Source organism: Rana temporaria, chromosome 4 (assembly GCF_905171775.1).
Source record: "Rana temporaria chromosome 4, aRanTem1.1, whole genome shotgun sequence".
Taxonomy (NCBI): Eukaryota; Metazoa; Chordata; class Amphibia; order Anura; family Ranidae; genus Rana; species Rana temporaria.
In genome coordinates this window covers 387,916,619-387,943,046 of record NC_053492.1, presented here as the reverse complement: position 1 = coordinate 387,943,046, position 26,428 = coordinate 387,916,619, and the positions used below count along the sequence as shown (strand labels likewise).

The 26,428-nt window shown below is 38.4% G+C and overlaps 1 protein-coding gene across 7 annotated transcripts in view; it reads left to right on the top strand.

Moving 5' to 3' along the window:
- LOC120937689 (sodium/calcium exchanger 1) overlaps positions 1 to 26,428 on the top strand; it is a 641,159-nt gene that overhangs the window by 527,701 nt on the left and 87,030 nt on the right. For 2 of the 7 annotated variants that reach the window (XM_040351100.1, XM_040351099.1), the window contains 4 exons: positions 7,627 to 7,733; positions 13,140 to 13,160; positions 19,707 to 19,724; positions 19,822 to 19,836. In XM_040351100.1, coding sequence (XP_040207034.1) covers positions 7,627 to 7,733; positions 13,140 to 13,160; positions 19,707 to 19,724; positions 19,822 to 19,836 — 161 coding nt within the window. Of the gene's footprint in view, positions 1 to 7,626; positions 7,734 to 8,136; positions 8,241 to 13,139; positions 13,161 to 19,706; positions 19,725 to 19,821; positions 19,837 to 26,428 lie in introns of all 7 variants that reach the window. The other 5 variants (XM_040351102.1, XM_040351101.1, XM_040351103.1 and 2 more) reach the window with 5 other exon arrangements.

Sequence of the window (26,428 nt, the reverse complement as noted above, 5' to 3'; positions counted from 1 at the left end):
TACAAACAAGACCTCCCATTCTGTTTCCATCATTCTGGCTTCTTGGTGGAATGATTGTTTATATTCTTTATAAATGGAAAATATGTTATGGTCTAAAAATACAAACTCTGAATTGTTTATCCAAGTTTGCTTTTTCATATAGCGGATGGCAGACTGCCTGCTGTTGCTTGGGATTGATTGAGATATCTTGACTAATTACACTAGCCAAGAATAGACCTTCTCATGCCCACAGAATGAAGTCAGTAAACACTGTAATGCATATTGCCGGCGATGTCATTGATCTTACTGCATAATGGTTTTGAGATGATGTACTGTTCTGTGAACCTCCGTCAGATGCCGGTGGCCCTTGCCAAGATGTTCTTTTTTATACACTCCAATTTTATTTATCATTGCCTATAAATTCCATGAAAACCACATCACCTGCTCCTCTGACAAATGGCATTTACTTCTTACCTGCTCTTCTATTTGTAGTCATTAAATTAGTCACCGAGGTAAACAATGACAGTCACTTTGCATATTCATAACAGCAGTTTGTTTTTTGTTTGCCGAACATGAAAGGCAGTTCAGAAATCGTTGCCCAGAATAAATTATTTTTAACCATGAAGGACAAGCCTTGGCAGCCTTTGACTTTTACACAGACAAGGGAATTCACAATTTATATACAGGTGTTGGACATAATTATGAAAACAAGTATGGTAAAATACCTAAATAGTTACCCAATATGGTGTTGGGCCACCTTTGGCATCCAAGACGATCTGAATTTCCCTGGGCATTAACAAATATAAGTTTTGAATGGTGGATAATGGAAGCTGACACCACTCTTCATGCAAAGATCCAGGTCACAATCCTGCGCAATGTCCTTTTGTCTCTTTCGTTCTGTTGACCATGTCAACCGCACATATGCTTATCAGGTGACATTTTCCCGGAAATTGTATATGTCGTCATAACCTTTGATACTGTACCTCACAACACCACAAATAGTTGGCAACTTCAGCCAAAGAAGGACCAAAGAAGTAGGCACTGACAATTTGCCCTCTGATACTCAATAAGCTCTCACATGACTCTGTTGAACTAGCAGCGCATGCAGTGAATGACATAGTGAGGCTTCCCACCTATTAGCTAGGTGTCACATCAAATATCAGAAGCAAAAGAATGTTACATCACTTCTGCTTTCAACGTGAAACATTCTGTATGTTTGTCCAACCCCTGTACAAGGGAACACACAATTTAAAGATATATAGATTTCAAAGTTCCACTAGACAGAAAAAAAAGTCTTGTATAATTGTATATGAATACATAGTAACTTTACTTAAAATGGGAACGTCACCTTAAAAGGGAAGTTCCACTTTATGTCCTCCTTCTCCCTCCTCTAACACTTTTAGAAAAAAAAAATATTTTTGGAGCACAGGTACCTAGTTTTGGCAGGTTTCCGCTCCCACTTCTGCTGGAAGTTTACCCCCTCCCTGCCCACAACCTCCTGAGACATGGGGCGGGTCCCAGGAGGTTGCGGGTCACAGCCAGCATCCTACAGTAAACATGCTGGCGCCAGTGACATGAAGCCCAGGGGAAGAATCGGTCGAGTGAGGACAGCGCTAGATCCCTGGACAGGTGAGTGGTTTCTTTATTAAAAGTCAGCAGCTACAGTATTTGTAGCTGCAGTCTTTTCTTTTTCGGTCAGACTGAAGATCCTATTAAGAAATCAATTTTAGCTGTCATATCACTTTGCATACTGAATTAACGTTTTTTCGATTTTTGTATTAATCAATCTGAAGAAAACAACTATTAGTATGCACATGAAGAATGATGGATGCCCGCTGAATGAAAATGTTAAGTGTATGTTAAGCTAAAACATTTGTTTTGTAGTTTTTATTTTTTTATTATTATTTTAGTGCAATATGTACAAACAGAGCCTCTGGGGATACACTGACTCAAGGTACAAGAGAAATAAAAAACAAAACTAAGACCATTAACATGTTTAGTAGTTTTGGAAAGCATTACTTACTTTAACTGTGACAACTATATCAGCTAGGAAGCAAGAACAATAGCAATACAGACAAAAACACTAAATTAGCACCAGAATATGATGTATGACCTTATGCATGTGATGACTTTCCTTTCCTTATCCTCCTTTTAAAGCACTTTGATAACTAAAAACATTCTAGATGCATCAAAACAATAGGTTTTTAACCAGCTCCCCCCCACCCCATGTAACACATATATGCGATGGAAAAAGAGAAGGCTTTCACATCCACCTGCCACACATATGTGCCACTGGGTGGCCCATGTTTTTGTGCTGAGAACACAGTGCATCAAATACAAGATTGGCTTTTAAGCTGTCTCCTGCAGCTATTTATTCTAAGCTTTATCATAATCCTTTCTCTCACATGACAGTGCCAGAGATTGGCAATTGACCACTTAGGAACCATCGCCTTCACATGTGGAAGGAGAGAGTGTCTTCAGCCTGATGTAAGCTCCCACCAGTAGCAGTTTGCATCACTACCAGGCCAAAGACAGAAAATGGAAGTCCAATTAAACATTTACTTAAATCAACTAAATACATTCTAGATGCATCAAAACAAGAGGTTTTTAACCAGTTTCCCACCCATGTAACACATATATGTGATGTAAAAAGAGAGGGCTTTAACATCCACGTGCCACACATATGTGCCACTGGGTGGCCCATGTTTTTGTGCTGAGATCACAGTGCATCAAATACAACTCTTAGTCCCCAATAATGGTTGGTAGCTGGCGGGACCGCCTCCTGATCATGTGATCACTGTGACAGACAATCACCGGGTCCTGACCATGTGATCACTGTGACAGACAATCACAGTGGTCACTTGATCGCCAGTGCTTGAGAGTACAAACTATGTTAAAGGCACGCTGGGACTAGGCAGCAAGTGGTTAAAGTCTCACAGTTACTTTTCAATAAAAGCAACCATATCCTGAATATCAAAGCCTGTTTCCTGCCAGCATGCTGCAGAGAAACACCTGTGTGAAAGTGGTGGTCTCTCTGCAGAGGTCTGACACGCCCCATCCCTTGCTGAGCCAGACCTACAGCTCTGCAATCAGCAAAGTTTATACTCCCTGATGATGGTAGAGCCATAGGTTTGGCTCAGCAGGGAGCAAGCCGGACCTGTATTGAGAGACCACCGCTTCCACAAAGACAGCAAAGGTCCTTCTCTACAGCATGCTAGTAGGGAACAGACTTTTCTGCTGAGGCTGTGGCACTTTTGAAAAAAAAAAACTGTAAGGCCTCGTACACACGGCCGAGGAACTCGACGTGCCAAACACATCGAGTTCCTCGGCCAGTTCAGCACTGAAGCCGCCGAGGAGCTCGGCGGGGAGAGAGCTCCCATAGAACAACGAGGAAATAGAGAACATGTTCTCTATTTCCTCGCCGAGCTCCTCGTCGGCTTCCTCGGCCGAAAGTGTACACACGACCAGTTTCCTCGGCAGAATTCAGCCAGAAACTCGGTCGGAAGCTGAATTCTGCCGAGGAAACTGGTCGTGTGTACGGGGCCTAACACTTTGCACCTATTTTGTATTGATGCACCCGGAGGGTGTTTAGATCAGTTGGGCTTTTAGATTGTACTTATAGTTTAATTTAGCAATTTGTTTAAAAGGAAAGCAGTTCTTTCCTTTAGTAAAGTATTTCTCCTAGGGTGAATGAACTGCATTACAGTGAATGGACACATTACTCAGTGTGCCAAAAAAGCTGTAGAATTAGGCTAATTCTGAAACAAGCACAAAACACTGAGCATAATGTGAAATAAATTAGGCTTTCTGAAGGCAGCCCTGCTCTGCAATTTCCTCAGTAAGAGTACTCTTGGATGCGCCTACCGGAGTCCCTTGATTGGAGAATCACAAAAATGGCAAACACAGAGTAGTCAGGCTCTAAGTATCATAACACAGTGATTACACATTCAGTCTGGGATGGCTGTTGGAACATAATCTTGTCAATTATGGAGGGTTCATAGCGGGCTGCATGATCAAAATCAGCACTAAAAGTGCCCTCCCATTGTCTCTGTGCTTAAATGACAGTAAGATGGGATGTTTATTGGCTGGATTAGCATTGCCTGATGCACACAATACTTGAAGTACAATAGCCAATAGCAAAATAATTAGCTACTTTAATGCCTTAAATTACCAGCTTTATATGTTATCCGGTGAAATGTTGCCAGTTCAGTTTGATTCTTTCCCTCTTCCTGCTTTCATATCTTCTTTTATTTCCATGCTAAGAAGCAAAAATGGCAGCTGAAAACACTATATTAGCCTTGGTATCATACCATTATTACATATGATGCTGTTTCAAAATAGCTGTAGGCCATTGCCATTTACTTGTTTATTCAGCTCACCATCCCACACATTTAAGTGGGCTTAGAATCAAATATATTTTTGATGTTACGCTAAGTAATATGTTAGTGTAACACTGCTAGGTATACTCCAAAGGAGATTACAGCAGCCCCCCACTCACGACAATGCTTCATCTGTTTTTCTCCCCAGAAGGACAGAGCTACCTTTGTTCAAGCATCATCCAGGTTCAGTATCTAACTACAGTACTAGACAGAGGTGATGCCTCAGAGATGACACAACTATACAACAACTATACTTTATTACATTTTCAGCCTTCTTTCATCAAGCAAACAATATGTTTTGCATTTGCTTCCCTACATTAGTATTTTGAAAGAATGTTTCTTTACCTGGAGGCATAATCTTTAAAATATCTGATACTAAGGCTTATTATGCAAGCAAACAATATTTTGTGTAGGTAACATTTTTTTTTCTTTATAGAAGACCTTTCACAGGTCTGGCATGCATTGTCTTTTGTATATGAAGATCTTAAAGTGAACCTGTGCTCTACCAATGTAAGTGTAGAGCAAAAGATTGGTTTTTAAGCTGTCTCCTGCAGCTGTTAATTCTAAGCTTCCTCGTGATCCTTTCTCTCACATGACATTGCCAGAGCTTGGCAATTGACCACTCAGGAACCATTCCCTTCACATGTGGATGGAGAGGGAGTCTTCAGACTGATGTAAGCTCCCACAGTATCAAGGCTTACCTTCCTCACTCTTATCAGCAGCCAAAGCAGTGGGGGAGAGAAGACAAGATAAATATAAGCTGCCAGAGGGGCCTGCTTTATAGGTTAAGTACAATAAGAACAACTGAACTCAGTGCACAAACATTGTCATCTACTTATGTTCTTCAATAGACACAAAGGAAGTAAAAGTAGCAGTTACATCATCCTGTGCTGCATATATTATGTGTAGAGAGTAGAGCCGTGGGTGAAACCAAGTGGGTCCACCTAGTACTCAATACCAGTCACACTCTACAATGAGAGACAGCAGCAGTAAATGGTCTTTATTACAGGAAACTCATGCAAGAGTCTTATGCCAGGAATAGTCAAAGCACACCGATAATCAGGTAGGAATACACATGCCTCTTGTATCTATACAATCTTTGTTTTTCTTGTAGCGCAGTCAGAATATGGCTGAGTTAAAGCTGGCACCCTAGATGTTAGCCAAGCTTACCAGTGAACTCTAAGAAACTATTAAGCGTTGTATCTTTACACAAGGTTAAAGTGGTTGTAAAAGCTAAAGTGTTTTTCTTACCTTATGCCCCATACACACGATCGGACCTTTGTCCGACGGAATTCCATCAGAGGAAAAGAGAACATGTTCTCTATGTAAACGACAATGGAATTCATCGGAATTTCCAATGGAATTACTCTGATGGGGCATAGACACAGTCAGAATTTCCGATGGAAAAAGTCGGTCTGACTTTTTCCATCGGAAATTCCGATCGTGTGTACGGGGCATTAATGCATTCTTTGTATTAGGGAAAAAAACTTTGGGGTACAGCTACCCCCCTCTCCCCTTATACTTACCTGAGCCTGATCTTGCTGGGGGGTGTACTCAAAGGTGAGAGGAGCAAGAAGCACTGGCAGGGGGACCCCATAAGTGGAGGAGCAGAAGAAAACACGTGCACAGAGCAGGTAAGTATAACATTTTTATTATTTTGGGGAGAAAATGGAACCTTTAATATCACTTTCATTTTAAATCATTCTGGGGAATTTTTAATTGTCATTAGTTGCAATAAAAGTTCTACTAACTATATGAAAAAGTAATTGTGAGTCACTCAAGTTTTAATATTAATAAATGTTATTGTTACACATGTAAGCAATTTGGGGCCTCCCCAGAAGCTTGGCCAAAAATTCACAGTTAACAACCCTAACATCCTGCCTTGCTGCTAGGACGTAAAAACTGTTGGTTTTCATCTCGGTAACGCTGGGACTAAATGTCCAATGATTTTCAAATCCTAGCAACAATCTTTGTCGGCAAATATTCTTGTGGTTCATTCATTATCAAATGGGTACCGTTATAAACGCGGCTGTTGTGTGCAGGCAGATTCCTGAGTACAGCTAGAGTTTATGATAAAATGATTAGATTATGCTTTTTCAGCAACACTTCATTATGAGAGGAGTACTTTTTTTATTAAGTTCTGTTCAAAATCATTATCACTGGTGCCATTATATTCTAAACCCGTGGACTGACCCTTTAAAGCATATTTTTAAAAGCCTTTTTTATTTCATGAATTTAGAACTAAGTTACTATGTTTCCATAAATGTAAGATTTGTTTAACAGTTTGGTGTAGATGGAACTCTAGTATCAACTATTGAATACCACGGGGAGCATGTACATACCCAAAAGATACTAATAGTTGTTTGCTGTTTATGTGACAGAATGATGTTAGATATGTTTATACAAACTGCAATTGTATTCAAGTTATTTTTTTTTATTTAATATATATTTGACGCCAACATGTTTAGTTTTGGATACAATGGAGAAGGGTTAGCACCTTTGCAGGTTTTATTGCTGTATGTGTCCTCAATGGGAAAATTTGCCCCTCTATTTATCCTGGTGACTATCACCCCAGGGACAGAACATGATGGAAAAAACAAAAAAACAGTTGCTGCCAGAATTAGAGGAGCTTTTCCTTCATTCTGGAAAGAGATAAAGTAAAATCTCCCCAATGGAACACAGACCTCAATTAAATAATACTGGTGGATGTTAACAATTTCCTACTCTATCCAAAACGAAAGAAATTGTTTGCCTTAAGATACATTTAAAAAAAAGCTAAATTAGGAGTTATGGGTACTTAAAAATCCCTTCTAAGTTTTCATACAATTTGTTTGGAAAATTGGAAGCTGACCAATACTAACTGACATTCTTTTGTATGTTTTGCCCTCAAAAACGAAAGAGTTTTGTGTAAAGTGTTGCTTAATTATTGATTGATTAAGGGTGGGATGATTTTTCCTTGTATGTTGTTACGTGACATGCACTCTTTTTCAGGTTACATTTGACTCTGTCAAATGCTTTTTTTTTTTAAAACAATATTAGTAATAAAAACCTGTTTTACTCTATATATGTTCACAGGTATAAATAAAAAAAACTAAATTGGAGATTTGGTTCTTAGCTGCCTGTCTTGAGTTGGGTTTCCTTTGCTAGACTTTCTATTCCCTGCTCCTTTGCCTTTCCTTGATGCTGCTTACTATACATTTTATCCTTCTTATTTTTTTCTGCTTTGTTCTATGCTTCTTCTCTTCAATCTTTCCTTCTCTTCTTGCAGCAAAATCATATCAGTGAAAATAATTGATGATGAGGAATATGAGAAAAACAAGACCTTCTACCTTGAGATTGGGGAACCTCGTCTGGTGGAGATGAGTGAGAAGAAAGGTGGGGGATCTGCAATCATGCTGAGCCCTAACCAGTAATATGTCTGACTTAGCAAACGTGGATGGCTTGTTGAAACCATTGACTCAAACGCACACATCCTTTTACGTACATAAACAAGGGACTTTTTCTGTCAAGATAACACATTTTCAGCTTTCCAGATTGTCTTCAATTTGATTAATGTGACACATGCTTTCTGTGACACATGCTACCAGTGTTTATACTACGTAAGATAACTGTTCAGATCACAGTATATGCATGTAGTGAATAGCCTCTTGGCGTACTTGAAGGGATGTGTGCACAATCCTTTTTTCATAACCTCATAATAACCATCAAGCTTTAGATGATCTTTGAAGCATGTGTGTGACTGCAAACATCCATTTCCCTTTGTCTTATGTCCCCACAGGAAGTACATAACCCTTAGAATACTTGACAGAGAGGAGTATGACAAAGAGTCCTATTTCTACCTTATGCTTGAAGAACCAATCTGGATACGAGGAGGAATGAAAGGTGTGAGAGTATAATAAGACCAATCAAGCAGCTAAAAAAATCAAGCTCCTCTTCTGTTTGTAATTCCCAACTCTCACAACTTGCTCTCTCTCCTCTTGCTTAGCATCTGAACTCTGTGCAACGCTTCCTGTAAAGCCTAGCCAGCTCTTTGTTACTACTCTCTTATCTTTCTCTAAGGAAGTCTGACTGACTCATGATAGAATTTCACAATGCTTTAGGTTGCTATAGAAGTATTCTCAGGGTTAACTGGAAGAACGAAAGCAACTTACTAAACATCAGTCACCACCGGTAAAGAACGGTTTTACATAGACATCTTTATTGCCCTTTCTGTTTTCCTCCCACTTACATACATGTTATGTATAACTGCATAATTGCACAGATGCTATCGTATACTACACAAGACCCAAATTAAGTAATCAAGTCACAGTAGTAAACCTAGTGTACACTGTCTCTTTGATGTAAAAGACCTTCCCATACATATGCTATAAATACTATAGTTAGACAGTGTTTTTCTTTTCAGTAATCCCATGTCATGGTATACAGTTGATCAGAAAAAAGTCAACCATCGTATTCCCTTTATAACTGGACCACGGTTACAGATCAAACACTTTTTTTAAAGAGTCAGTGCATTCAAAACTATTGTTTTGGAAAAGGTAATCAGGTGGGTTACCCACTAGTTTCTTACTTTTTGTGTAGACTCCAGCAGCTCACTCTCTGTAATGTAATATAAATGGAAAATCCACAAATGTTTATTGTGATCCAACATTTCTCAACTGTTGTATGCTGAGGTGCCAAAAAAATCTTCCCATAAAATGGACAATTAATAAAGTTCTTTGACTCTGATAGTTGTCTGTTAAATAGTGCCACACATTGACATTATACTGGAGAGTGAACTTACACCAAGCTTGTAGAAGTGGCTGTTTAAAAAAAAAAAAAACAGAACTTCTTCAATCTTCTCTTGTAGAAGATGAGTTTTTATGGTTCTTTGGCATACAACAGCTAAGATATTTTGGAGCAAAATTATCTTTTGAAGAATGCACATTTTTAAGAGACTTGAATTTTTACAGTTTTTAAATGGTCTCTGGATTTGCATATATACAAATAGAGTAGATAAAAAAAGTGCTGCTCACCCCAAATTAATGTAACAAAACCAAAAACAGAGACAAAAAAACTCCCAGGGGCTTTCAGGCAGCCACAAATACAAAATAAGTCAATTGGATATCTAAAAAATGTTATTGATACAAAATTACAAGTTTCAAAAAGAATATGCAATTATAAAAACATGAGCTCTGGAATATGTAACCTCTATACTACACAGGATGCCCTAATGGCATAGATAAACAACATTATATACATGAAAAAAAAATCAAACTTGATATACTGTACTGCTCATAAAAACCACTGGGCAGTATATCAAGTTTAATAAATAATTAATGTATATAATGTTGTTTATCTATGCCATTAGGACATCCTGTATAGTATAGAGGGTACATATACCAGAGCTCATGTTTTTTAATCGCACTTTCTTTTAAAATATTTATGTAATTTTGAATTAATAAAATACATTTTTTTATATATCCAATTTACTTATTTTGTATTTTTGGCTGCCTAAAAGCCCCCTGGGAGTTTTTTGTCTCTGTTTTTGATTTTGTTATATACAAATAGAGTGACCCATCTTAGAATCAAAGGTCTCTGCTGAGACAGATATATTCAACACAAGCTGTTTTTTAGGTTTATAGTTTTAAGCAACCACATATCCACTAATTAGACAATATACTCTGAAAATACTACACTAAAAGAGGCAAATACTGCATTGATTTTTTTTGCTTCGCTTCTTTTTCATTATTGAATTTTGGAGTTATTTTAATGAAAGCATAGATCGAAAACCCAATGGGAAGTATAAGTTCCCTTCTAATATTTGAAGCAAATGACTGAACTTGTAAACAAAAGTACACAGATCTTGCTGGAGAGGTCCATGAAGGATACAAAAAAAAAAAGTAGTATCTAGTTTCTAGTTTTGAGTGAACTGGCCCTTTAATCATTCATTCAATATATATGTTAATGATCAGATATAGTGCTCACATTTTTATTTCATAGGTAAAAAACAGCCTTTATACGTCCAGCTTTAGGTCATATTAAAGATTCATGAAGAAAGGTTATGACACCCTACAACCCACTGTGAAAATAATTACGCATTTTAAACCGCTATGCCATGCAATCACATACATTATGATTGCAGTGGCTGTCACATCACAGATAAACATGCCAATACATAGAGCTCACTAATAGGAATATGCATGTGCTTTGTTAACTATACAAACTGTATGAGTTACTTACACTAAAAGTTACTAATATCATGGCTTACAATAATAAAAAAACTTTGTGCATGTAGGTTTGAGATTTTAACAATTATATTAATATGCATGTTTAAATTCAGACTTTTTTTGCTTGTGTTAAATGCGATAAAAAATTGACCCTGTCAGGTTAACTAAGAATACAGATGAAAGGGGTCCTGCAAGTTGAGGGCAATTATACTCAACTCTGCGATGCCCCATTCCTCCTACCTTCCCTCCGTTCCAGTGCTGCAGCCTCCATCAGTGTCTTTGGAATTGACACCTCTGAGAGTGTCGGATGTCACTGTCCCTCATTGCCTGCTGTGGTTCCAACCTCTGACCAATAGGTCACTGTTGAGTTCTAAGAAAGGAACCATGGCATGTGGCAGGAAATACATGCATCCAATACACCCCAAAGACCCAAGTGACATAGTCACTGATGTAGGCTGAAGCCCTGGAATGGAGGGGAAGAAGGAGATACTGACTCCTGAAGAGGTTACTATAAGGGCTCTTCTATTTCAGGGACCATTCCGTTGTATATTTGCTTAACCTCAAAGGGTCTCTTTATAAACCTGAAATGAGATTCAAATAAGGCATTCTGAAACCAACCAGATTTGTTCAGTAATACATATAATACAAATAACTTCTTAAAGGCCAAGTCCTCTCAAAACACAGAACTCTCTGTCTTGATAAGAGAATGATGGGTTGAAAAACCTATAAGCTGCCTATAGTGCCCTGTGCCATCAGTGATGAGACGCCATCTATGACATTCCTGCTCTGCCTGCATCACCATAATTTATTTGCTATCTGTCAGACTTTGTGCAATAATAGCTGGAGATTTAAGTAAGCCAGAAGCTTACTTAAATCCTAAAGGCCATGGTGGACAAGGAAGGTTCTATTGCTGAGGAATTCAGAAAGCTTTATTAGCAACCAACAGGTTGTCAACCAGGCACTATACAGCTGAGCAAAAGACACGTTTTGGGTGGACAGAGCCTTTCGATTAGTGCAGAATACCTACACAGATCATACCCTAAAGCACTAAAATTTAAAAGTCACTACAGAATCTAAATTCTCAGTCTTGTGTTCAGTTCTTAGATCGATTCAGCTTGTATTACATCAGGTGTATAATTATATACAAGGACATTAGCTTCATTTGGCAGAGTCATTAGATTACTTAATTAGGTCTAATATAGATATGTCAAATGCCATGACATAAAATATAATTATGGAATGAAGTCTTCTTCTTAACTTGTCTATGCGTCTATGCCTCTATAATGAGAAATTAGCCCATTAGCATATTCTGCATGAAATCCACGGTTTTGTAGATTTTTGGGTAGGATACAAAAGCTTCTTAATTAGTGAACATGCATAATAATTATTGCAATGATTTCACAAAAAGAATGCCAAGAGAAACTTGGCTATGTGATAAAACACACCAGGTTGCTCATTTGTGTTATAACCCTAAAATAACTTAATGAGGTTTATGTTACCTCATGGATTGGGGTTCCAGTGTTATTTAATTAGAGCCTTGTGTTATTGTGTAAATTACCTCATTAAAAGTATTATATTTGGCAAGCCTTTGTCACCTATTATGGGTGCAGAAAGCAATATATGAAAATCAAATGCATATATATATATATATATATTGTATATGGATCATGACATTTCACGTAACACAGGACTTTTTAAATGCAAACCATTACACAGGATTTTAGGTCAAACTTAATAAATGGTAAATTAGTGGATGATTGGTCATTTTAATTAAAACATGCTGTTTGACATTCAAAGCATCACTGCCATCTCATGGCCATATCGTAGTACTAAACTCCTTAGAGGAGGATTCACCAAGTAGCTCATAATTGTTTTTACTCTATTGAACAAACTGTACTGAAAAATTCAATGATAGCAGGGCAATTGTTTAAACATAATTGTTTTTACTCTGTTGAACAAAATGTACTAAAAAAATTCAATGATAGCAGGGCAATTTGTTTAAACAATAGAATACATTTAAAAATAATTCACAAATCAAAAGATCTAGCTTTAGTTCTCACAACACATCTCATACCAGTAACAAAAGCCCTCAAATTAGCTTAATAAATGACTCCTATATTTCAGAATGCTTCCTGTCATTAATACATATAATTTAAACAGTTACAATAAACCTCTTCAGGAAATGTACAGCTTTTTAGTTAACATGCTTATTGTTGACATTTGAAAAATAATATTAACATATTAGTAGATTAAAAAATATATATTCCCGCACTCCTGTAAGGCAACCATTTATGTGAAAATGACCATTGTTCTGGGTGATAAACTTCATTCACCAAAGACCGATGACATCATCATTTATTTCTGTGGCCTGAACCAATATGCATGGGAATGCGGCCTGATAGTCGCCTCAGTGATGTCAGTGGTTTTGATTAAAGCACTTGGATGCATTCTCACACAATGGCGGCCGACACTTAATTTGAGCTCAGTACAAATCTTTCTGTGGTCATCTTCTCCATTATCGCTATTCATTTGTGTTTCTTATCCTGTGTCTGTCTCCTATGTGTTCTCTTCACAGCCCTGTTATTGAATGAGCTTGGTAAGCATTTAATTTCCTATGATTTCCACCTTTGCAATTTCCCTGTCTGCACTGTAGTTATGCTTTTGCCTTATTTGTTCTTTTTATTATGTTTGTTGGTCGTTTACTTCTTAATTTGTTTTTCAGCGGTGGCAGTGACTTTTAGTATTTTGTAATGAAATTAAAAGTATTTGCTGTATTATAAGAGGTACTCTTAAAATCTGTGCAACTAGTCGGTTTTACATAAAACAGCTGTTTTGGTAACAATTAAAAATAGAATTGACTGATATGAAGTGTGATTAATGCACTGAACTGGATTTTGGCAGCTAGTATAGATAGTGGAAGAGATTTGTTTCACAAATCCATTGAAATCAGCCGAAGATGCTCTTGGGGTTGCACAGAGTAATCCAACATTCTGTCTAATCCCAGATCGTCATACCAAGCCAATATGCTCCTTAAGGTCTGCTAATATCCAAGATTGGGCTATTACTATATTCTGCTTTAAACTGGGATTTCCTCTTATTCCAAGCAGTTAATTGATGCTGAGGCCTTCTCTGGGTGACCATCTGTTATGTTACCACATAAAGTCACTGGAAATGAGCTTCTTAAAGGAGAGCAAACATGAAACGTAATTTAGTAATGCTGTAGGTATAGTTAAATTTAAAAAAAAAGGTTTTTGTTTCTTTTTTGAACAGAGTGGGGAGAAGAAAGACCCCCGTCGTTTTTTTTTTTTTTCTATAGTTGTCTGTGTCCCTGTTGTCATCAAGACTGAAAGTGAGGGAAAATCCAAAACGTTGAGCTGTCACCACAGAAAAGGAATAATGGGAAGATCTTTTAATGATGGCACTACATTCAGCCATCTTAAAGGGGATTTTCCTCACTGTTAAAAGATTAATTTTCAATTCATGTTGTTTCTACAGAACAGGGAACATTTCTTAAACAGATGGCAATAGGCTGGCCGGTTTTAACTCTTCCCTACTTTATGCAAAATGGAAACAAAATTTGTAGCGGCATTTTCCCCTAGCATAACTATTGTGGGGAAACTTTGCTGACTTTCATTATCCAAAAATGTGTAAGCAAAAATATATATTTTTTTTTACATTTTGCTAACGCGTGATTGGCTATTCGTTCCAAAGAGAGTTTTCACCACATTCACTAAGATAGGGGGAAAATTTCCTTGCAAAATGAAAATTAACAGCCTATTTGAGTTTAGTATATGAACCCCCTAAATATCTAGAACAGACTGGTCTAGTTTCATAAATAAATCCCACCCAATTGAAAGCATGCTTCATTCTCTTACTGGTGATGTATTTCACAAGTGATGCAATTAAACATTATTGTGGGGAAGCTTTTCTGACTTCCATTATCCAAACATGTGCAGGCAAAACGAGTGATTGGCTGTTCTTTCCAAAGTGCGTTTTCACCACTTTCACTAAGCTAAGGGAACATTTCCTTGCAAAATGAAAAATAGCCTATTTGAGTTCAGTATACCAACCCCTAAATATTTAGAACAGACTGGTAATGGTAAGGCAAAGAATTTGTAAAGTCTTGTCATAAATGTTTCCAAGATATGAAGATAATATGTTAACTACAGTAGTTAATGCACATCTAAAAAAGAAGGGAGGGCACACTGACCTTGTGCATTGCCAAAAGTATTTTAATAAAATTAAAAAAGCAATGGTTATACTCACATAGAAACATGCTATACAAAAATATAAAGGCAACAGCAATAGCGAACGGTATCTCTTGGGTCTATAGTTGAAACCAAAGATGTCGGAGGACATTTATAACTATAGACCCATAGACAACTATTGACCCAAGAGATACCTTTCGCAATTTTTTATTGCCTTGATATGCTTGTATACCACCTTTCTATGTAAGTATGTGAGTAGGTAATGCATAAGGTCAGTGTGCCTTCCCTTCTTTTCTATATGTTTCAGTTCCAAGGACACCCATTGTTCTGAGGAGGGCAGCAAGACCATTGACATTCTATACAAAAAGGTTGACTGCACCACACATCCGGAGACCCAGCACCCAAGCGCAGGAGAATTGTTTTGTGTCAATGCACATCTAACATTCATTATTAATTTCCTCTTTAAATTTTGAAACTATCTAAACTATCTTTAATAGTCTATATAAAAGGGCCAGTCCAAACTTGTCATTCACCTAACTAGCTGCCAGTCTTAAAGCGGGGGGTTCACCCGAAAAACTAATTTTTAACATTAGATTGAGGCTAATTGTGGGAAGCACAATCGGGTGTTTTCTTTAAATCAATGCAGTACATATCGTTTTAGAGATAGATGTTCTCCCGCCGCTTCCGGGTATGGTCTGCGGGACTGGGCGTTCCTATTTGATTGACAGCCTGAACGTCGGTGCGCAGGCGCTGTATAGAGCCGCACCTATGTTCGGCTACTTTCGGCAACTCATGACGCGCTGTATGCGACGGTCGGAAGGCTGTCAATCAAATAGGAACGCCCTGTCCCGACGACCAAACCCGGAAGCGGCGGGAGAACATCTATCACTAAAACGGTATGTACTGCATTGGTTTAAAAAAAAACACCCGATTGTGCTTCCCACAATTAGCCTCAATCTAATGTTAAATTTTTTTTTTCGTGTGAACCCCCGCTATAAGGATAAACTTTCCCAAAATGAAAATCCACATTGATTGATGTGAATACCCAATCTACCCAAAGCCAATATTTGAGTTGGTTGCTGTTGAGCTAGAATTACACTCTGGCTTCTTCTATCTCTCAGAGACCCAAGAAGCAAGATTTCTTATCTGACTTACCATGACTGCCGTGTCATGGAGTCTGACTACTTGCCACATCACCATGTAGTCTTAAGCCTCGTACACACGATCAGTCCAACCGATGGGAACAGTCTGATGGACCGTTGTCATAGGTTAACCGATGAAGCTGACTGATGGTCCATCGTGCCTACACGCCATCGGTTAAAAAACTGATCGCGTCAGAACGCGGTGATGTAAAACACAATGACGTGCTGAAAAAAACAAAGTTCAATGCTTCCAAGCATGCGTCGACTTGATTCTGAGCATGCCTGGATTTTTAACCGATGGTTGTGCCTACTAACGATCGATTTTTTCCCATCGGTTAGGAATCCATAGGTTAAATTTAAAGCAAGTTGGCTTTTTTTAACCTATGGTTAAATAACCTATGGGACCCACACACGATCGGTTTGGACCGATGAAAACGGTCCATCAGACCGTTGTCCTCTGGTTAACCTATCGTGTGTACGAGGCCTAAGTCCTTCTAATGCATTCTCTATAATGTAGCACATAAAAAATATAAGGTGGGTGAACCTTGGGACTCAGTTGTAGAGGTTTGGCTGCACCCCTGAGAAACCTAAAAAGAGGGGAATCCTTTAGCCTCCCAGCATAAATGATTTAGATCTAGGTAGAAATGCCCTTTAATTGTCTTTGTGTTGCTGCTGTTCAAGGCAGGATCATTTCTAGTATTCCCCAAGCCAGCAATGATAAACAGGATTTGTGATGTTGGCCTTTTTCAAAAGATAATGCAGTCTGTAAAGTAATTTGCAAATCACACAGACCTCATAAAACTACAGCAAGCCCTGTGCAGAATGCTCGGCTCCAACATTAAGAATGTCATTTTTTGTACACACAAGGGTTCTTTAGATAATAACAATGCAATTTACATCACATCATATGGAACTGCATAAATGCATTTTGGAAAGAGCGCTTACAAGATATGTATAACACAGCATGACTAGTAAATAGCCAAATAAACACAGGGAGAATTAAGGAGACGTATTATATTTTCAGGGTTCTCCTGCTGCACTGCCCATTGCATTGTCAGAGATGCTACCTTGGTATTTTCCAAAAAAAAAAATTTAATTTTGTGTTATAGAACAGTAAACCATGAAAAATTGAGAGCAATTGATTTTTTAATCAAAGATAAAAAAGTTGAGATAGCCATATGGAAAGGAAACTGCTTAGCGATAAATGCGATTTAAAGAACAGAAAGAAAACTCAATACTGCTAAATAAGGCAACAGATGGCTAGTAAATGTGACATAGCATAGATGAGTTTAATAAAACGATATACATATACTGTATATACTGCTGCTAAGTGGTTGATAAAGAAATGAAAAACAGCACTGATTTCAGAGACTGCTTACATAGATCTACAATAGGAATGGAAAACGGTTTATTTATTAGCTGGCATAATCATGATAAGCCCTGTATGAGCCACACAATACAACAAATAATCTGTGAGATGATCCAGGTAATCATGCACCCCCCCCCCCCCAATACTTAAAAAAGACTGATTGTTGCCATCCAGTATTGTATAATTGTTATCATTGAAAGGGCTACATTATATAAAATATGAAAATATAGATAGATACATACATGTGTGGATCACATTATATTAAAAACACTGTGCAGTTTATAGTTAGATCCATTAGTTAAATGACAAGTTCTCTTTTAGTGACCTTGTCCTTTTTTAAATCCCTCCACCCTACTGACTATAACCTCCTGTGTTGAATACTTAACTTTCTCCCCATTACATTGATCCTTATTGTGAAGCCCTGTCCAGTATTTTATGGTCTTTCCTCCAAAAACATCCCAGCCATCTCCACTTGTTGCTGGGCATGGGAGCTGTGGTCCCATTTATTCCTGTGGATAAGCAATTATCCAGCTGTCTTATGAAGTACAGCTCCCCCATAGTAATGAGTGGGGCTTCAGTAATGGGGAGAAAGGTAAGTTGGTAAGTATTTAAAGAAGTGTTTAACAAATATCTATACTCGCCTCTATAGTGCAGTGTCAGTGTGAGGCTGCAGCTGTCCCGTGACCCCTCTAAGACCAAGATCTCAGCAATCACATGAGTGCTTATTCAGCTCTTGGTCTACTCGGATCGCAGGAGAGAAGTGACTGTCAGTCATGACTTTTTGCTCTGCTACTCCAGCACTCACTGGAGCACCAGGCTGGGAAAGGAGCAGATACAGCTAGCTCTGACTCTCAGCCACACACTGAGAGGTGGAGCCAACTATCCAGCAGGTAGTCGGGAGTATCCCTACAAATTTGTTGGGATCCTTCAAGATGCTGGAGTGGCTCTGCTTTGTCAGCTGATAGAAGGTCCCAGGAGAACAAAAGTAAGTGCATTCCTAGACCCACAAGAGAAGAATGGACAAAAAAGCTTTGGCTATACTTCTCTTTTATTATGGCAGGTTGAACTCATGGTTGGAGTTATTAAAAGAAGCAAATTGTATTTTTCACCCCCATACCCCTAAAGAAGCTCATAGTTCAATGTACCTACCACTCTAATGTGGGGCTGTAATGCAAACACACTGTATAATCCACCAGTATCTTGTTTTATTTATTTATGTGCTAAATCTAAAGCATACCCATATAAACATTGGGTAAACATCCAAATTTAAACTAGATAGGTTCAGTGGTGAGATTCGAACTTAGGACCTAGAACCGCAAGGTATTGCCCAGCATTTGCCCAAGCCTGGGGGAATGAAACCTTTTAATTAAAAGTGCAAGTCCATACTGATGTATTATAAAACCTAGTACACATGGACCAAATGTCGGACGGCATCGGCCGGTTCAATAAAAACTGTCCGACATTCGGCCCATGTGTTATCTGCCGGCTTGACGGCCGTTATTCTGGGCTTGCAGCCTCCGCCTACATGAGTGGCCGGGGGCACGATGACGTGACTCCCGCACATGTGCACAGGAGCCGCCGTTTCCGGCACGGGCTCTGAAGATCTGGCACTGAATGCCGAATCTTCAAAGCACATGTGCCGGTGATGTCATTGGATGCATGAAATCTGAATATCTCCTAAACTGTGCAAGTTTAAAAGATATTCACAGTACCTAGAGGTAAGCCTTATTATAGGCTTACCTGTAGGTACAAGTGGTGTAACACAGTTTACTACCACTTAAAGTGTATTGTGCAGGTACAATTCTCTGATCATTTCCTAAAAGCCCAGACTGACCTGTGAGCTGTAATTGAATTCCCTGGGCTCAATGTAATATAACCCATAAAAGCGATGTACAGGTGTCCATCACAGATACGGTTGTCTATAGTAATTACTTATTGACATTTTGATAATTGGATATGCCAAAATACTTTAAGAAATGCAACCAATGTATTAATGATTGTCTATATGTTTGACACTTGTACAACCTATGGCCAGTATTTAAGCTCAAGAGTGCTCGAATGATGGCAGATAGAATGTGGAAGATTCATGACCATTATACAGCAAATCAAAGTAATAATTGATTGGCTGGTCACCGCACTTCCTGTGATCTGATTTAAGTCATTAGATAAACTCTCATGGTATACCTTATGCTGCTTTGTTCATGGTTAAACATGATCAAAGGGAAGATAAGATCATAGGTCTGCGCTTAATTGACTAATGTTGATGGCAGTGAGCACGGGAATAGGGACTTTAATTATTCTGTTCAGCTATAATTTTTATAGTAAGGCTACAATCTCATACTGTAAGTGCATGATAAGTAAGACATAATCTTATCTCACTAATTGTGTTCTTTCTCTCTGTTTTTGTCTTTCATATGCTTTAGGTGACTTTACTATTACTGGTAAGTGGCCAAATTCTTTTTTTAAGTGCTTGAATTGTATGGCTTTGTTCATTTATTATGAATTTATTATTAATTATTATTCTCATATTTTTCAAAGGAAAAAAGTTATTTGGTAAGCGATGATGTTTGAAAATTGTAGTGTTCTGCTAACATTAATACCTGAGTTAAAACAACAGTAGCACTATGTAATTGGAGTGGATAGCATTGTTAACATCACTAATGCTTGAATGGTGTATTAATGATTGGTGTCTGGTGTATATGGTGCATGTTTTATTAATCGTTATTTCATTTTTGTGTAACCTTGGTGGTTTAGTGCTTAGTATTAGTGTTACTGTCACACTGGTGACTTAGTGTATAGTATTGGTGTTACAGTGGTAGTTTGGCATTGGTCATCTAGTGGTAATATCACAATGATAGTTTAGCGTTAGTGCCATGGTGTTAGTTAGTCTTGAAGTGTATCTAAAGCCACAACTTTAGAGTAGACAAGACCAAAGGTTATAAACTTTGCTCTTTTTTTGTACTGACTGTATTCCCACTGGGGAGATTTACCTCACTATTTAGCCTGCTTCCTGGTGACCATTGTATCAGAGAGTCTGGGACAATGAGTGACGGAAAATGTAAACATTTTAAGGAATAGAAGGGAAATCTTTCATTATGGACAATTGTCCTGGTGACAACTATCTAAGAGAAGATTTCACCTACTTTGGAGAGATTTTATCGAATTTCCTGTTTAAAGGACAGGAAGTGAAGAAAACACTTGGCAATAGGGTATGGGAAAAAACAGTTATTTTAACTATTCCCTACTCTATCCAAAACAAAAAAATAATGTAGTCTTTATCTATTAGGGTCTCACTTACAGTTAATAAACCATGTTATTTAGGCATGTAAAGGTTTTCGGTTGTCTGTCTCTCCAACACGTATTTTTTATTTTATTTTTAACAGAAGAGTTTTTATTCATGAATAAATCAATAACAAAAAACAATCACAAAACAGTGTAGTACATAATACACAGAGAGAAAATACATTGAAAAAGTAAAAGTAAAGCTTCTAGACATGCAAGGTGTATTAACAGAGTAGACCATAAAGAATACTTTCAGAGTTTAGTACCAGGATCACCTTGATTATAACACAAGAACTACATGGCGGGATACTTAAAAAATGCTATAGACATATATAAGAAAGATTATGCTGGTCAGTTTGCACACAATTCCAGGAGACAGGGCGCCACTTAGAGCACATCGCCCTCAGGGTATTTTCAAGGGAAGGAGGATTAACGGAGAAGATATGCAGGGAGGTTCTAGAACAAGTTGAAAGACAATATGGTGGAGGGGAAGAAAAGAAAGGGAGAGAGGGATGGGGTGGGAGGGGATGGAGAAGAAGAGGTCATGGATAGAGGAAAAAGAGAGTAGGAGGGAGCCACCACTGAAAAGTACACCAGGATTGGGCAGCAAGAGCTTTGGGGCCCAGAGAAGAGTGGACATCCAAATGGTGTCCTTTCACTCTGAAATCTAAAAAATATGTACCAGTGGTTGGGAGAAGTGTCATACAAGTGCATGAGACAACAGGCACATATTAGGAATATACAATTTTGGATTCCAGACAAAAACCTAAATGCACATATGATATACAGTATATATATATATATATATATATATATATATATATATATATATATATATATATATATATATATATATATATATGTATAAAGTATTTGTATCTCTGCCAATTTATTCCTGAGGTTTACACAGCCCTGTCAAATAATAAAGCCCTTTTGTATCATTACTGTACTGCAGATATTAAACCAGTAGATGGGTAATAAAAATGTCTTTGCTGTAGGACTAGGTCATAGATGCAATTAGGTTTGCAATGGCTTGGAGCACTCCAGGACACGCTTAAAGCTGGACTCTAGGCTAAAATAGCAAGATACAAATGTATAGTTTATTAAAAGATACAACATACAATACAAAATTAGTCTTCAGACTTTTTTCTGCCCATACATTTCCCCAGTCCAATGGACAGCATAATTCAACCCACTTTCTCTGAGCCCAGGCCATTCTTGACCCTCCCCAGCCTGTTACTGGACAGTGAAAGGAGAATTAGCTCTGTGACATGTTCATCTCTCTGACAATCTGCTCTCTCCTGGTCAATGAACTACATGATGAACTAACTGGCTCCTTCTGCTGCTTAATCCTCTTGCATTCCATCTCTGCTAAACAGGGACTGCAGGAGGCTGACACCAGATCAAATTCAAGTAGTTAAACTGCTTACATTTAAAAAAAAATCATTTAATGATATATCAATAATTATAGCCTTGCATCCATTTGTGTCGTCTATGTCTACCTAGAGTTGAGATTTAAGATGGTGATTGTAGATCAACCATTGGATAACACTAGGTATTACAATTAATAGAGTGTTCATTTTTCTCATAGCCATCTTTGACCATTGGCTCTGGCAATGTAATTTTTTTTTTCTTATACACAAGGCCCATTGTTAAAGGAAAGCTTGAATCCTTGTGAATTCATGTCCATAAAATGTCTGACTTAGTCATGTTGCCTCCATCTTTGACATATTGTCCAAGGCAACATAACAGCTGGTTTCCATCAGTATATTAATGAATATAACCCATGCAAAAATAAATTAGGCTGGCAGTGAATGAAAATGTATACACAGCGCTCCAGCACCCATAAATGTATGAACCTTCCGTTAATGTTACAGTATTTTATAGAGTGTTTATTCACGCACCTTTTACAGGAAACACTTGCTTTAATAGAAAGTTTCCAGTGATACAATGTAAACAGTTGACAGAAATAATTGGAGGTTGACTCCAATTTAAAAGCATTAAGGATGGCTTTGGACTGTTGTAACATAACGCAGAACACATTTGTGCAGTTATCGTTATACACAGGAGCTGTTATGTGAAGTCGTAATATATCTACGTTTTTCCCAAATTTTCCATTTTAGAGGGTCACAGGAGCTTAGCTTTGTATGATAACTAACCCATATTTGTGCTATTAATACATACAAGCTCAGTCAGTTTAATAGCAGTGAAAAAAATCACATGCTAGATCCTTCTCTAAACATTTTATTAGAAACATATCTATTTACATTAAAATAATAAATGAAAAAGGTTTACACAAAAATACCTGATTTATCAAATAATGCACAATTGAGGTAATAGGCTTGTGAATTTGGCTACTGCCAGACTTCAGGGTACTCTTAAAGTGATACTAAAGTCTCCTTTTTTTGTTTAAAAATAACAAACATATTATACTTACTTGCTCTATTGCAGTGGTTTTGCACAGAGCAGCCCTGATCCTCCTCTTCTTGGGTCCCTCTGCTGCATTCCTGGCCCCTCCCACCTGTTAAGTGCCCGCTCAGCAAGAAACTTGCTATAGGGGCACCCTAGCTGAGCCGCAGCTCCCTGTATGCATTCAGACACAGTGCCGTGGCCTTGCCCGGACCCACCGCCTTTCTCTTCTTATTGGCACACTGACTTTAATTGACAGCGGCAGCCAACGGCGCTTCACTGCTGTCTCAGCCAATGAGGAGGGAGAGTCCCAGACAGCAGAGCCTCTGGTGTAAGGTCGCTGGATCAGAGGAAGCGCAGGTAAGTATTAGGTGGGCTGCACACAGAAGGCTTTTTATCCTAATGCATAGAATGCATTAAGAGGAATCATAAAGTGTCTCTAAAGTCTAAGCTTTTTTAACTTGATTCATTATATGCATGAGGCTAGGTTCACACTAACAGCTGGAATGAAATCATGCGAGTTCAGTTCAACTTGCACAATTTCATTCCCGCATTTCAGTCCCGACTTCAGGGGTGATTTCAGAGACATCTGTGTGGGTTGCTGCACAGAGGTCATTGGAAATCACACCCCAAAATGGCAAAAGTAGTACAGAAACTACGTTTGGGAATCGGACGGTGCCATTAATGGCAATCTCCGCCAATTTGGCATGTGATTTGACATGTCAAATCGCATCAATGTGAACCAGGGCTTAAGGTAAGAAACTCTGAACACTTACCTGACTCCTCCACCGATCCAGCATCGTCCCATCTGCAGCACCGCACTCCTCTTTTCCTTCCTGTTCTCACAGGAGACATAGGCATCAGCGGCAGTCATTGGCTCCTGCTGCTGTCAGTCAAATCCTGTGAGGAGGGAGAAGGGGTGTGGCTGAGCTATGCTGTGTGTGTGTCTATGGATTCACACAGCCCAGCTCAGGAGCACACATGCATGGGGAACGAAGAAGAGATAAGGGACCAGTCCATGCAATGCCGGTGCAAAGAGCAGGAAAGTATAACCTTTTTTTTACTTTTAAATTAAAAAATATATAATTTACAATCACTTTAATGTGTATTCCCAGCTCAAAAGTGACATTGAATTTATGAACTATTTATCCCCAGTTGTCTCACTCCTATTTTCCATCCAGGGACTTATCTCAGTGCATAATATCAGACTTCAGTTCAGTCCCTTCCTGATTTTCAGATGTCTGAAATACACTTTGTCCTGTGTATGTTGACATTGTATTCCTAGTGAGTGGGTTAAGCAGTACTGCACAGGCTCTCCTAATGTGTAATACTATAATGGGCTGTCCATAGATTGGTGGCTTGTGGGGACAATAGGCAGCCCAATATAATCAATTCATGAAAGAGCTGCCTCTGTAGTACTGCTCAGTCCACTGACTATGAAGCCTCGTACACACGACCGAGGAACTCGACGGGCGAAACACATCGTTTTCCTTGTCGAGTTCCTTGTTAGGCTGTCGAGGAACTCGACAAGGCAAGTTTCTCCATTCCCGTCGAGGAAATAGAGAACTTGCTGTCTTTTTGGCTTGTCGAGTTTCTCGACAGTTTCCTCGACGAAAATGTACACACGACCGGTTTCCTCAGCAAAAAAATATCTCCCAGCAAGTTTCTTGTTGGTTTTTGCCGAGAAACTTGGTTGTGTGTACGAGGCCTGAATCCACTGTATACAGAATCAGGATAGAGTACATACCTGAATATTAGATACAGGCTGATGTAAGGTCTGGTATTATGCACTTAGAATGGATTTTCCTAATAAACCCAATAGAAAGGTTAATTAAAAACTGAACGGTGTTGTTTTACCCCCGTACTGCGAGAAATGCTTTTATGCTGCAAAGGCTTTGTGAAAGTAATAATACAATTAAAAGAAAGTAGACCAAGCTTACATTGCCAGAGCTTTGCACGAGATCTCTCTGCATCTAAAATAGATTTACCGTTATTAAACACTGGAGAATAAATCCTAAGAGTGCAATACTAAAGTGCTTTAAGCAGTATTTATGAAGTAAAAATAAGGAAAGAACCATCAGTTTTAATTAAAACAGCTTTTCCTTTAAAGTAAAGATATAAATGAGAATGTGCATTACAAGAAGTAAACTTGCTGAAGGCAAATGTTAGAAGCACGTAGTCAATGGGAGCTCAATGTGAATGATTCATGCTCATTAATAAAAATGATATACTACTTAAAGATATGTTTATTTAATGTATACTCTATATTGGAATATGATCAGTTTCATTTAAATGTTGCTAAAGAATAGCTTAAACCCAAGAACAAGAATTTAAATGTTTGCATCATTGCAGCTCACCAGTCGTTGGATGTGGCTGCATTCGTTTTCATTTTTCTGGCTCAGATTTTTTTTACAGAAAATAAAGTATTTTACAAAAATCAGTACACCCCTCACATTTTTTTGTAAATATTTTATTATATCTTTTCATGTGATAACACTGAAGAAATAACACGTTGCTACAATGTAAATTAGTGATTGTACAGCTTGTATAACAGTGTAAATTTACTGTCCCCTCAAAATAATTCAACACACAACCATTAATGTCTAAACCGCTGGCAACAAAAGTGAGTACACCCCAGATTGGGCCAAATCAGCCATTTTGCCTCCCCGATGTCATGTGACTCGCTACAAGGTCTCAGGTGTGAATGGGAAGCAGAAGTGTTAAATTTGGTGTTATCGCTCTCACTCACTCATACTGGTCACTGGAAGTTCAACATGGCACCTCAAGGCAAAGAACTCTCTGAGTATCTGAAAAAAAAGTATTGTTGCTCTACACAAAGATGGCCTTGGCTATAGGAAGATTGCCAAGACCCTGAAACTGAGCTGCAGCACAGTGGCCAAGACCATATAGCGGTTTAACAGGACAGGTTCCACTCAGAACAGGCCCCGCCATGGTCGACCAAAGAAGTTGAGTGCACATGCTCAGCATCATGTTCAGAGGTTGTATTTGGGAAATATATGTATGAGTGCTGCCAGCATTGCTGAAGAGGTTGAAGGGGTGGGGGTCAGCCTGTCAGTGCTCAGACTGTACACCGCACACTGCATCAAATTGGTCTGCATGGCTGTTGTCCCAAAAGGAAGCCTCTTCTAAAGATGATGCACAAGAAAGCCCGCAAATAGTTTGCTGAAGACAAGCAGACTAAGGACATGGATTACTGGAACCATGTCCTGTGGTCTGATGAGACCAAGATAAACTTATTTGGATCAGATGGTGTCAAGTGTTTGTGGCGGCATCCAGGTGAGGAATACAAAGACAAGTTTGTCTTGCCTACAGTTAAGCATGGTGGTGGGAGTGTCATGGTCTGGGGCAGTGCTCGAAAATAATGGTGGCCACACAAAATATTGACACTTTATGCCCAATCTGGACATTTTCACTTAGGGGTGTACTCACTTTT